General features: G+C 39.1%; 1 protein-coding gene across 1 annotated transcript in view; it reads right to left on the reverse strand.

The window, feature by feature from the left end:
- Positions 1–14818, reverse strand: part of GLMN (glomulin, FKBP associated protein) — a 394839-nt gene that overhangs the window by 177536 nt on the left and 202485 nt on the right. Inside the window, exons 10-11 of the mRNA XM_078646323.1 lie at positions 12484–12671; positions 4767–4820 (exon numbers count right to left, since the gene is read on the reverse strand). Coding sequence (XP_078502449.1) covers positions 4767–4820; positions 12484–12671 — 242 coding nt within the window. The remainder of the gene's footprint in view (positions 1–4766; positions 4821–12483; positions 12672–14818) is intronic.

Raw genomic sequence — 14818 nt, forward strand, 5'->3', positions numbered from 1 at the left:
AATATTCAACAGATTTACAGAAAAATTTACACTTGCTGGCCTTAATAGTCAAACCAAATTGTTCTAACTTAGAACAGACTTCTTTAAGATGAGAGTGGTGTTCACAGTTATTTTTAGAAAATACAAGTATATCGTCTTGAAAACACTTGACGAATGCTAGGTCTTTAAAAATGTGGTACATTGCCCTTTGAAACACTGAAGCAGCTGAAGCCAAACCAAATGGCATTCTCTTGAACTGAAATAACCCATGAGGGGTGATGAACGCTGTAAATTGTTTAGAGTCTTCAGTGAGTTTGATCTGGTGATACGCAGATCTAAGGTCTAACGTTGAAAACACACTAGCACCATCTAACATACATAGTATTTCATTAATATTAGGAAGTGGGTGACAGTCAGTAACCAAACTCTTATTAAGTGCTCTCAAATCTACACATAGCCTAATACTTTTGTCAGGTTTAATGGCTAAAACAATGGGAGAAACCTACTCTGATGATTCCACTTCCTCAATTATATTTTCTTTCACCATTGTATCAAGCATATCTCTAAGCTTGTCTCGAATACTAATAGGAACTCCCCTTAGGTTTTGTTTAACAGGAACAGAATTGGGCTTAACTTTGATTCTGTGACTAAATCCATTCAACTTGCCCAACTTATCAGAAAACACTTTAGGAAAAGCACTAGAAATCTCTGTGAATTCAGGTAATTTAGTAGACTCTCCATTAGATATAGCAAGAACTAACACAGGATCTTTCAGTCTAGGGTTCAAGGTAACACCTAGCTTCGCTTGGTCCCTCCACCCCAACACGTTCACTCCTTTCCATGCAACATATAACTTCACACTGGCAGAACTATTTTTGATCGTAAGTAAAACTTCCTTAAAAGCAATAAAATTGATCTTAGATCCATCAAAATTGTAAGCACTGATATCAGGTTTAGATAACGCATTGATATCAATTAGATCTCCAAAAGACTCTATACAATATTCATGAGTGATAATGGTCCAAGGGGAACAAGAGTCGACCATAAGTTCTAATACTTTACCCAAAATGTTAACCAAACTCTTAGGAGAAGATAGTGTATCCGCTTGTGAAATGTCAAATTACTATTGTACAGAAACAACAATACCAAACTCCTTAATATCTGGATCATTACATGTTTCATCATTAACATATGATACATTACCAGTAGGACGCTTAGAAGTAGAAAACGAAGATTTTTTAGTGTCTTGGAAAGATTTTGTGGGAGTTTTGCACATTTTCGAAAAATGTCCAGAGCGTCCACACTTATTGCACTGTCTACTAATAGCTGGACACTGCGGAAAGGATGCAATATGGTCAGGATTACCACATCTAAAACAAAAAAACTGTTTAGCTTTCCCATCGTTCCTATTGGAATAATAGACATTTTTTTGTTCATGGGGTTTAACAACACTAACTTCACTAGTAGAGGTAGAAGTACTAGAAGTAGATGCTTTATCCAACGATTTTATCCATTTATCTGATTGCTCAAGAGCTTTAGCAGTACTGATAGCTGTTTCTAAGCTAGGGTCACCTAAGATCCACAACTGCTCTTGAACTTTTTTACTCTTCACATGTACAATGATCTGATCTCTGATCATTTCATCCGTCATAAGACCAAAATTACAATGCAATGACAATGCACGTAAAGCTGTAAGGAAATCATCAAAACATTCTTTTTCATCCTGAACTCTAGTATAAAACTTGAATCTATTTAGTGCAACACTAGTAATAGGTTTGAATCTCCCTTCAATCCTTGAAACAGCTTAGTCATATACATTACTATCACCACCAGATCTTACAGGCGGCAATGTTCTAAACACTAACTGTCCTTCTGAACCAAGGCAATGTAAAAATATGTTCTTTTTTTCTCTCTGCAGACATGCGTTCTCCATCCATAGCCTTGAGATAAGTAAAAAATTCTTCCTTCCATCTTGTCCATGGAATGGGAGGATCACCTTTGGACTGTAAGAACTTAGAAGGAGGATCAAATTGCATGTTAAATCCTCAATGTAAAAATATAAATAAATAAATAAAGGAATTTAAGTGAGAAAAAATGAAATAATATCATATGAAAAGTCAAAGCTGAATCCTAAAAGTAATGGGTGTTAAAGAGCATTATCAAAAAACATATACAGTAGATGGCAGTCAAGTAGTAAAATAAATATGTTTCCAGTTAAAATTCCCAGTTAAAATTTCCTTTTTATAAGGTTCCAATATAAAAGGAAAATGATGTAGCATGAAGTCACGATTGTGTCAAAATAAGGAAGTCAATAGTTATTAAAATGAAGCATACAGTTGTTTTGAAGAACTTTTCTCAAATGTAATACCAAACACGCAAAAATAAGACAAGCGTGTAAAATTGTACCTTTTTCTTTTTAAATTAAAAGCGAGACAATTTGAAATTTCATGCCGTGGACATAAATAAAAAGCTCCGTGTAGTTTTCCTCTCGGCTTTCCACTCGGTAACACCGTTACCATGGAAACCAAACTGGTAGCCTTGCGTAGAGTAGCCTTGTGTGGTGTGCGATGATGCGATGGCGCTCTGTGAAGATGCGCGCTGACACGCAGGAACAGGCTGCGCTCTGAGAGGCAGGATAGGTTGATGAGGTTGACAAATACGAGCAGGAGAAGGTCTCTGATTGGCTGAAACCGGGTGACAAATCAGAGAAGGAGAAAGTCTCTGATTGGTTGATGCGTCTAACCAAGGCTTCTAATAGGTAGACGTTAGTAATGGAATGACGTAGAGTATCAGCCACGGTTCACCGAAGAAAATGATAGAAAACACGAAGAAATCCAAGAAACGCCGAATACTCCACAGAAATTCGTCGGAGAAAGCAGGAAATGAACACCACAAGGTCCGCTTCTCTTCTGTAGTAAGAAAATAGATTTCAAAGTTGAAATGGTGGATTCTCAAAATTTCTGCTCCTGTGCTCCCAAAATAACGTGGCAGAAATATGATGGATGTCCTTCGTCGCCAGTATAAAAAAGTAGGAGGCTTGTATAGAAAATACAAGGGTTTATTTTATGATAAAGCAGTAAGAAGCACAGCACGTCCGTTAGGCATCAAGTCCAGAGTATATTACAGTTGAAGCAGAATCTGGAACCCAGCATGTAAGATGCAGGCACGCATCATACATTCTAGGCTCCAGCCATAATGACATAGGCAATAGAGGAGGAAAACAAAGCATAGGAAATGCAAGAATGTAACAGTTGTGCCGAAACCTACCAAGCATTGGCAAAACCTACTGGTCTTGCCTTTGAGACTATTGGCTCTGCCATTGCCTTTTATTCATGATGTACAGCATGTGCATTGCCGACTTTGGCAATGATTTGTAGCCATGTGGTATAGCTAAATAACTGCTGTTAAGCCCTGCTAAAAATAATAACAAAAAAAGACTGATGCATCCAGCGCTAATGTACTTTTACAAAAACAAAAGTTAATTAGCTCTTGCTGCTTATTAGGTCTTTCTTTAATTAGATTCAGCCACACTTCAGAGCATCCGCGCTACTATACAGCATTGCTACAAGACATTGCCAAAGCCAATTATTGTTTTTTTCATGTCATGTCTTTGTAAAGATATCAGTATACATTTGCCTAAAGTATCAAGGACTGAAAATTCCTAACCAGAATTTCTCTAAGGTCCACTGATACCATACTGACTTGAATATTTAAGTGTGGTCCAAAGGAAAGCTGGAAATCCTTTGAAATCGATTTTTATATCCACAGGTAAGAAAACAGCAGAACCCCTACTGTTTCCAGTTCTAAAATCACCTCCCCATTAGAACTAAGAAACCAAGTTTAAGTATTGGCCCACCAAATGTTGGCACCTCTGAGGATGCTAAAGATGTTTCCTAAACATCCGATTGCCAAATCCCCTTCTTTTAGTGTCAATCCTTTGAGTAATTTATGCAAACACTTACCTGACTTCATGCCAAGCACATGCGTCACCCAAGTCAAACCATTATTTCCCCAATTCCCACATTAGTTCCTGTAAATCATAATCTATTTTAAACTTTAACTTCAGTCTGCCACTGATCCTTCACATCACAAATGCCCTAGAAAGCAAGACTATGAACATCACTAGTACCCTCATGTGTGTGGAGTACACTAAAAACATGCTTAAAATCATAAAAATACATATATCTTCTATAAATATTATTAGCACTATTGACACCAATGCAACCGAGAAGGACAGAACTATATCACCTATAAGGACTAGAGGACTCACTCAATAGAGATGAGAAAGATGAAAGTAAACAAAGTGCTTTGAAGTGGCTTTGAGGTGACATGTGCCAACTATCCAAGTTAGCCCTAGTCTAAATGATATTTATTATTTATTTCAATAAATAAATATTGAATATATTTAAACTAGGACAATATGCCTTAGCACACACTAACTTTATGATTTTGGGCTTTGGATATCTTTAACTGACATTTCTATGACAAATTTTGTCGTTCATACGAACATCTTTTATTGAAAGAAAATAGAATTGTCAGGAGTTGTTTAAATTACTAATACAAATACCTTTTGTTCCACCTAAGTTCTTGAAAAAGAAGTTAATAAGAAGTTAAGGTGTTGGTTAGTACCCAAATTAAACAAGCTTGGTCCTAATTCTTGTAGTTTTATATGTTCATGCTATACAGGGTACAAATCTGTTAATAAACACAAAATGTTATTGATTATGAAACAAAGAAATACTTACTAAAGGTATACTAAAAGTACCATTGCTTGCTTATTTCCTTACCTTTTCAGTAATATTTCAATATGTGCCAGGTTACATTGTAGAAGAAACGAGGGGCTAAATAGAAAAATACAAACATGCATGTAAATAAGCTGAATCAACAATGCTAAATGAAGCATAAACAGAAATTATTTCTATTTGGGAAAGTAATATTAGCTTGAAACACACAATCAAAAGAAGTTACAGGCTACAACCTTTTTATTAAGGGTGGGCGTAGTTGGCGGATTACCACTACATGGAATTCAGCGGAGTTGAACAAAAACTCTGTGACCTCCGCTCTGCAACTCCGTTCCATCTCATGCCATTAATAAAACAGAAAACGCACATACCTTTGATAATATAGTCATCTCACAAAAATGAAAATGAAAATACAGCAAGCAGTTAGAGAGGTGATGATTTTGGGGTTCTCCCTAACCTAGGGAGAAAACCAAGCAGATGCCTTGAACACAAAGAGCACATCATGCTGAATGGTTCAGTGGTGGTCCCATCCTCCGAGGACCACCCCAAGCACAGTCAGTTATGGGCAAAAATACAATCCCAACCAAAGGCCCTGCAAAGCATTATGGGACGAGATTCTAGAGTGCAGTGAATATTATAGAATCCAATATCAAAACATTTCTCAAGGGGCAGGCTCTCCCAGCTCAGCTGAAAGCTAATACTATAATATGTACTGCACTCTAGAATCTCACCCCATAATGCTTTGATGGGCCTTTGGTTGGCATTGCATTTCTACCCATAACTTTGCTTGGGGTGGTCCTAGGAGGATGGGACCACCACAGAATCGTCCAGCATGATATGTTCTTTGTGTTCCAAGGCATCTGCTTGGTCCTCCCCCTAGGTTAGGGGATACCCCAAAATCATCACCTCTCTCAGTGCCTAATATTTTTCAAAGTTCACTTTTGTGAATTGGTTATATGCTTTTTAGCATGTAAAGGTTAAGTTGTCTTATCAAAGAGTTGTGGGTGCAGTAGCTAACTCCGCTACGTGGCAGAGTCGGAATTTTTGCATGAATTCTGTGTTTTCAATGTAATGAAAAGTTAACCAATCTCCGCAACCTCCGCTAGCAGAGCGGAGTTCATTGCCCACGGTTACTTTTCAATCCTCATATTTATACTACCCATGTTTCCGTTGTTCTTACAAGTCAGGATACATTGCAGTTTCTGGAGATTCTGAGGTGTGGGCCAAATATTGAGATAGATGTTCTACTCGTATAGTTTGCCAAACATGACGTCCCTGACTAGGACCAAATACACATATTATCTTGAGACATATTCTCAGTAAACAACTTCCAAACCACCACATCATGCATCACCCCAACTCAAAAACCTATCATAACATGCTCTAATCCATCTTCTTTCAAAATATACTAAAACTTTGCACGACATTAAGGAAAGACTCACTATAAGCCATACATCTAAACATCCCAGAAAGAAACACTACAAAATGTCCACCATTACAAAAACTAGACAATCAGTACTTACTTCAAAGCACAGCATCTCCTAATCCTTAATCCTATTCTGATGCCCCCGTCCGAGACAACCAAAAAACAAAACAAAAATCAAGCTCCCAGTGAATAGCTTCACTAATCAAAACATTCTACTCTTCTCAGACCTGGGGGCCACACCAAACCTGCCTTAGCCCCTCTCTGAAGTCCATTATACATGGTGCAGCTCGTCTCATCAAAAGAGTAAAGGGAGAGTAGGAGCACATCACCCCTTTCTAAAAGACATTTATTGACTTTCATCTGGCGGTAGGAATTAACTTAAAAATAAGGTCTGTATCTCAAACTATAAAGAATGCACCTTGCAAAATAGGGAGAGAGAAAGATTTATTGGGACAACTCCCACCTCTTAATCGAATTACCAAACTAAAAAAAAAAAGTCAGAGTGCTTAATCGGGTCTTCCTAAACAGCATCAAGAACCGGACACCATCGACCAGAAAAATTCAGAGTCAATGTTATTTGTCTCCTGTAAAGACATAAAATATCACCTTCTTAGAATGTACCTAAAAGAGTAATTGTAGCTCCTAAACCTGACCCTTATCAAACTAGTTTGCGATTTTCTCTAGTAGCATGTTAAGCTCTCAGTTAGCCATGTAGCTAGGTCAACTCAATATAAATACTAGATGACTCTTAAACGCCAGCAATGGGAGGTGGTTTTGGCACTTTGTAAACAAAACAAGTGTTGCTCCTGGAAATCCAAGTTTGCTTACAATCCTGTCACATGAGATAATGGGTATGGGAGCTAAAAGCATCAAATTAAGCGTCTACCATGCAAGAGAGTAATTCCTGGAGTCAGCTTCCCTATTATCAGATGTATATTTTGCCTTGACCTTAAAACATAGTAGAGAAGACAAGTTGATAAGACAGTGGTTTAAATGAGTAAATGGGTGACAGAAATTGTGCGTGAAGTAGTGCGCTTCTGAGGAACAAACATTTGGAGATTTTATTTCTGTGTATGAGTGAGAGGAGGGAGAAGGTGGTTGTTTATGTGCATCTGAACATGAGCTAGAGTGTGTGTGACAAAGTATGAGAGAAAAAGAAAGAAGACAGTGTATGTGAATTTATGTAGGGCTATAGAAATTCTCATTATGAGCGAGAGAGTGTGTGTGTGTGTGTGTGTGTGTGTGTGCATATGAGAGAGGAAGATAGTGTTTTAGCATTTGTGTTGGTGTGCATTTGTGTAAATGTGAGAGAGATAGAAGACTGATAAAGAGAGAGAGGAAAGAGAGCATGCGAGGGTGCATATATGTACATGCCATTGGAAGAGAAGTTCTGAGGGTGTCTCCAGAGCAGGACTACAAACCAAAATGGGCCCCGGCTAAAATGTTCAAACCAGTTACACATTACTTTGTGCAACAGAGCAAGCCGGCCTTAGTATGTTATGCATATGTGCACTTGTCTGCAAACGTTTTCTCGAGCCATCTTTATAGAGCTTTGTTGTTTCCACCAAGTCTGGGACTTTTGACAATTTTTGGGCTAAACCTATTGTTCTGTGCTCGAGGGTCACTGTATAACGCATTCTCACGCACTGGCTGTTCAGCCTCCCATGCGTTCACTCTTGAGTTGATAGCAGGGTTAGAGACGCAGCATGCCGAGTCGAGTGTTTGCTGTGCCGTGTCTGACCTTGTTTCATCCCAACAATTGGGTAGTCGTCTCACCTTACTCTTCAGGCCGTGCGGTCTGTGAGGGCTGTTTTCTTCTGAGGTCACTCACTGTCGGCAACACAGTTGTGATCTGGAGTAATCTGACATCAGCGTACTGTTTCAGTGGTACGGACACTGGTGTGATGACCTTGTTCCTGCTTCGAATGTCTGTGTGCCGTTTCAGTGACATGCAAAATGGTGCTCTGTGCTGCAATTAGTGATATTTGGAATTGTAATGATTGTGGTTTGGTGACTCTTTCTGCTCAGTGCCAACATAATTATTCCACTTTTCTACATTTGGCTGGAGTGCTCTCAATGGTACGCACACTAGTACTTTGTGTTGCTCTTCTTGCTTAATTCGATTGAAGTCCATTTTGCTCTTGGTTGGCATGCTGTTTCAGTGGCACGCACACTAGTTAGCCAAGTTTTACTCTGTTGGAATCTATGAGTGGTTATTGTTTCTGCATCAACTCTTATATTACTTCATATTTGTATGATTTTGATGATTTTAGTGCTTATCTCAGTCTTTGTAATACTGACTTTGCCGCAATTTCTATATTGTCTTCACAGTGAACACCTAACAAGTGCTTACGCTTTTGTCCGCACATTTCCCTGTTTTACAATGCAAAACATCACTTCTCTGCTATTCTTTCTAGCAACCCCAGGTTCTCCTCCATTGAAATGAGATACGTTGATAAAGGTCTTTGAAAGGTATGCTAAAGTTTGTTGTGTAACTTTGAGCGCGGAAAGGATGGCGTCTTTATTGATGCACAGCTTGGGGGCTGAAGGCCAGGAAATATTTGACCATCTTCCTCAGCCTTCTAAGTTTGACCTGGAGGATTTGAATGAATAAGAGTTATGTCTAAAAAAACATGATATTCACTTTCTACCGAAGTACACCATGATTCTTGAACATTAACATTTTGCCAGGAGGTTTCACAACAGCAGGGAGTCAGTTGAAGATTACGTTACAGATTTGCTCAGGCCTTCTGCTATGTGCAAATTTGGCAACTTGACTGATTAACGGGTTAGAGATCAATTTATGATGGGGTGTCGAATGGAAAAGGTTAGCTGAAGGACGCACCTACTCTGGAGAAAGTGCTTTTTGTTTCAAATCGTATGGAACACTGCATGGAGTGCATTGGGGTCATCAAAAAGGCAAAGAAAGATCAAGGAGTTAATGCCATTAGAGAAAAAGTTGGCACTAAAACAAGAAGGGAGTGGAGACAAAAACAGGACTAAATCTGTGCGAAAATGTTACCATTGGGATGGAACTGGGCATTTTGGTAATGACAAAAAGTGTCCTGCACTTAAACTCGTTTGTCCTAAATGCAAAAAGAGAGGTCATTTAGCTGCCGTTAGCTTCACATCCTACTCCTGTCCTCATAAAAAGCTAGTCCAGTTGGATTACTTCTTTGTGTCATCAGCATTGCTATTGGGCGCTAGAATACAAGTCTATCCAAGAATTACATCAGACCATGGCCGATTAATGATAGACATCCCGTTCAACAGTAATAATAACTTTTCTTCTCAGAGGTTCTTCACGTTTGACCGGAAACTTTTAAAAGATTCTAACCTTATAAATCATATGAATAATTTGATCCGGCAATTTCGGGAATTTAACCATAAATCGACCTCACAGGCCTATGTCAGGGACGCTCTTAAGGCAGGATTTAGGGGAGAGGTTCTGAGTTACGGGCTTCACAGACAGAAACAACTGAGAGTTGAGAGCCAAGATTTGTATGGGAAACTCAGGCTACAGGACGAAGAAATGATGCTAGAGATACTGAAGAGAGGGGATGTTGTGTCTTTACAATCAGAGGTTGCTCCTAGCCAAGGTTAATTTATATTTGAGCAAAGAGATTGCTATTAAGTATATTCTGTGTAAAGAAGAAAGATACGAGTTTCGGGAAGCCGCTGGGCGATATTTGGCACAAAGACTTTGCTCCAAAGAAACTGCACAGAGATTAAAAAACACGAAGGATATACAGGGTAAACTAGTGGACACCCCACAGAAGATACTGAAAGTATGTCATACTTTTTTGTTTAACTCTAATCTGTTCTTGTGTTGTCCTAATCTCTATGCTTATTTTATCAGCTCTATTGTAGGAGTAAGTTTTTCTGTTTTTGTGGTTTTTTCATGTTCCTATTGTTGCATTCATGTCTTTATTGTGCTAATTCTTCTCTTGAATTGTTTATTAAGGGAAGAAGGTGTTTGGCAACTAAGCAGGTTGCTTAGTTAATGGTATTCTGGCAACTGTGTGGTCAACCGGGGCATGGAACTCTGCTGTGTCATTTGGAGTGGAGTGCTCAGGGGACAGCATGTGTATTTCTTTAAAAGATACGGCAGCTGCCAGTGGAAGCTGCTTACTGTAGATTGGATGGGATCTTCTCTCCTGAATAACTTAACTTGGACTGGCAATCTACCTGTGTCCTGACTCATCTTTATGTGTTTAACTTTGATTGCCACATGCGTTTTTTGTTAAATTGTGCTGATCTTACATATGTTTTCATTTAAAAAAAATGAACCAACAGGCTAGGACTTATCACTTAAAAACATTTCCTGGGCCAAAAAATACACATGATTTTTGTGCTCGTTTGTTGCATTGTACGTCCACACACTGGTAAACAGATAGTTCATTTCCAGTATTATTCGGGTGGCCTGTACAGGAGATGACACACTCTTGTGAATGGCGCAAAATTGTGTGCAACTCGTGACTGGCAAAGTTATAGTCACTGTTCAGCTCTTTGCTTACAAGGCATCTCACTCTCTGGAGGGTAAACAACGGAACAGCAACAGAGTACTCTGTGCAAAAGGACTCCTATCAAATAAACGGTATTTTATGTATTCCCTTTGTGTGTTTTCCCTCTCCTTTCCCCTCCTGTTATTCCATTGCTTAATACAGAGTACTTGCATAGTAACTGCTTCAAAAATTATTATGATTGTGAACAAGCAATATGACCCACCACATACGTTCCTACAGAATAAGGGTGAGTGTAATGGGGTGGTCGGGCTGGACGTCCCTAGACCTCTTTCTTTATCAATGACGCAAGAGGTTGTTTAATACTGATTTGTGATTTATAGTTCCAATACTTCTTGGGACTGAAGAAAAGAGAGGTTGTTTTCCTCAAAAGAATAAGAAGAGGGAAAAAGGGATGAGTACTGTCTGAGTTTTGCCTTCCACCATGGGCTGCCGTCATCAAGGGGAACAGAGAGCAAAGCACAACTAAGTGATTGTTGCTGTCGTCCCTGGTCTTCAATGGGAATAGAGGGTAAAGCTGTCCTTTACATCTGGTATTCATGGCTCTGGGGCATTCTCCCCAAGGGCAAGGACTGATAAAGAAAAGAAAAGACAGGGTCAAGACACTACCCTATTTAAACATAGAAAAGGGGAGGGTTTGTGCACAACCTTCACCAGTGCCCTGTCCGGGTCTTGTGCCTAAGTGAGGGAACACTTCTGTGGTTTTTAGAAAGGTGCGGCCTTTAAACCCGCCCACTAGCCCTTCCAAGAAAACAGTGGTGTGTGGAGCACTTGCCTGGACCCACGACCTTCGAGGGCCGTGGGGAGGGGAGTCACAGCCTCCTCCTACATTGTGGGAGTACTGGACCCAGGCGCGATGCTCCATGAGCTGTTTCCAGCGTCATCCTCCTCCTCGTCCTCGTGGAGAATGGCTCCGCCGTCCTGTGGCTCGTCTGGCTCTTCCTGTAGGCGGCTGACCTCCGGATGGCTTCCTGATTCTTCTTTCTCCGTCTTCGTTTCTCATTACTCTCTTTTTCTGTCGACGGTGTCCTCTTATGAGCCGCAGCACTCCCTCCTGAATTCCGGCTGGCAATCGACCTCCGGACTCCGTCAGATGCTGGAGAACGCTATCCTCACTTCCGGCGTAGGGTAGTGCGATCGTCATGTTGAAAGTCTTGGGATGGCTCCCCGTGACGACCTTTGCTTGTTCACAGTGAGCCCCCCAGAAGAAGAGGAAAGAGGTGGTTTTTGAACTATATTATAGTGATTGATGGCAATAAGATGTCTATTGAATGCCATAAAGGGATTTTTCTTCACTGCTTGTGAGCTTTAAGGACTCTTCTGAAGGTTGAGCCACCTGAAGAAGGTGATGATTAAGACGAGTATGAGGTGGCATTAATTTGTCCTGAGGGTTACTTTAAGTCAACTAGTAACATTACACTTGATACCATTTTTTTAAAATTATTTTCTTCAGAGACAGGGAGAAGAGTCTTTTGGAGAATGTTTGACAACTTTGAGGGGCGTATCTGTGACATGTTTTTGAGACAGCCATAATGGAATGTTACACAAGTCAATCACTCAGCATAGTTTATGAATGCCTTTTATGTGTTTATGTTATCAGGTTTGCATTATATGTATTACCCTTGATGTTTTATATACAATGTTCATGAGCAATTGTATTTTGAATTTTTTATTTGAATGCTTTTTTGCATAATTATGATATGAATCTACCCAATATAATTACTGAAATTAAATGAATTAAAAACAAATATATTATTTACATTTTTCTGAAGATATACCAATGCAAAAGGTTAAAACTGAAGAACAGTCTTACCCAAGGACAGTTGGAAAGTGGTCCATACCGATGTGCTGTACAAACAAAATATATGCAAGACAAGCCAGTGACTCAGCTGCATACTTTTCATCTTCTTTAGAAATGTCTCCATCATCCGTCATGTGATTTATTCTTTCATGTTGAAGGAACACCGTGGATAGTGGTTCTCCTACAGATAGTAAAATACCCTAAAAAATAATTTTACATAATATACATAGTGATTAAAATAAATTTGTGAAAATGTATTTTTACTAGGAAATATTGTAAAAAATTAAAGCAAATTATGCTAGCCTTACTCAACCTATCACATGAAATGAATAACAAAAGTTGCAAATTACTAAATTGTAACCCAGTTACCATACATATACTGTTATATTTCAGTCAGTCTTTTTAAATAGAAGGCCATTGCTTTATCAAATAATGACAACAGAATGCAGGACAGTAATAAACACAGATTTATATATTTAAAAAATGCATCAAATGATTTTCAAAAATATCAACTAAACACTGCACGTGTTTTAACAAATGTATGTAACGGTCAATACTGAATGTAGCTTTCCACACCACTTGCTGCCAACAAATAGACTCAGCATAAAATATATCAATTTCATTTTATATTAGACAACATTTCTACAAATAATGAGATAGGATTGTCAGAGATTTGCCTAAAAGCGGTTTATTTCAAACAGCTTTCTGCAGAACAGTCATTAAACATAAAAAAAACAATGGGATGGGGAAGGGGTCGCATGGCTGATGGCCATGTTTGGTCGTGCAACTTAGTGTGTATGCGATCTTCTGCAGAGGTTGGGGTATGTGGGCTTGTTGTCTGGTGGTTACAGCATCGTGGTAACAGGAAGTACACTTATTATACCCCCTGCATGTCACCCTTTCTTGTATTGATTACTTTTTTACTTGACAGACATTTCCCACACACAAAACTCCAGAGGGGTATTTCTGATCATTCTCCCATAGCACTGACCGTTAGCAGACTGGCGGGTGGAGACAGGAGCCCCAGTCATTTAAATGCCTGGCGCTTACTAGCGGACTCCTTCAGTGAGTTTCTCCACGGCACCGTTACCGAGTACATTAACTTTAAAGACAGCTCGGTCCCTCCCCCGAACGTGCTTTGGGAAACCTTTATAACGATCACATGAGGGGAGGAGCTGTGAGTGACTGCACCTACCCGGCAGGTGCGGCATAACATATTTCTCCAATCGTTTGTCAGGTTTATATTGATATAGAGAGTTATGAAATCTAAATAGTAGTAAGTGAAGCAGCAGTTTGTCATGTACACTCAAGATTTCCTCATTTATCAAAACCTTGCAGTCATTCCAAGTTTAGCACAGGGTAGCATGTTTTTAGATGTTTTTCAAGCTCATGCCAAGCCACAAACAAGCATTTGCAATGCAATAGGTCTCGTATTATTAAAGTTTGAGCTATTGGCATTACTAAATAATGCAATACCAATGGCTCAAACTTTAATAATGCGAGACCTATTGCATTGCAAATGCTCGTTTCACTTTCTGAGCAGTAAGAAATTGCATCAAGAAATGCTGTACAACAGGGAGATAAACACTGACTTTTTGTGGATATGATACAAGGTTAATAGTGGTTGAGATACGGAACAGACATGGTAATTTTCATATTTACATTACATTAGCATAAATATACGTAAAAGGAGTTAGAGAATAGGAGGCAGGCGAGTTACAGATAAGGCAATCAATCATCTGTCCTACTTTTGTTGTTTAGAAGGTGTCTTTAGAGCACTTTTGAAAGTGAGGAGATAAAGATATTGAGAAAGCAGATTTCAGTGATATGGGACAATTAGATTAAAAGAGAAGAGCAGAGACTTACCAGAAGGATGTTTAGGAGTAATAAGAGGTTAAAAGTATCAAAGTCACGGTAGCGTAGAGGTACAAATTGTTGTTTTATGTAAGATAAGTAGTTACAGAAGAGATCTTAAAACTGTGTGGTGCATAGCAGTGTGAAAAGAGACAAGGATGTGTTTTGCGAATCCTGGATACCTGGCATCAGCCCAAAGTGGCTGTTACATAATGTATGTTACTTGATATACGTCTTGAAAAGTCTGCTAGTAGAATGTGGCCTGATGTTCAATCACAAACGAAACTGGACGACTTAAAGTGACCATATGTGTGTCTGAGGAGACTTTCTATCTCCCTTTAATATTCGGTGGCAAGTCAGAACTTCAGTGACTGACTTATTCTGAAGCCAAACTTTAAATGTCCTTGTTTTATTTGCAAAAGCATGCCACGTGATGATACAACATCTAGATTCTTAAAAGATAAGATTGAGTAAAGCCAGGCATGACCCTCAG

The sequence above is a fragment of the Lissotriton helveticus genome, chromosome 1_1 (assembly GCF_964261635.1).
Source record: "Lissotriton helveticus chromosome 1_1, aLisHel1.1, whole genome shotgun sequence".
Classification (NCBI taxonomy): Eukaryota; Metazoa; Chordata; class Amphibia; order Caudata; family Salamandridae; genus Lissotriton; species Lissotriton helveticus.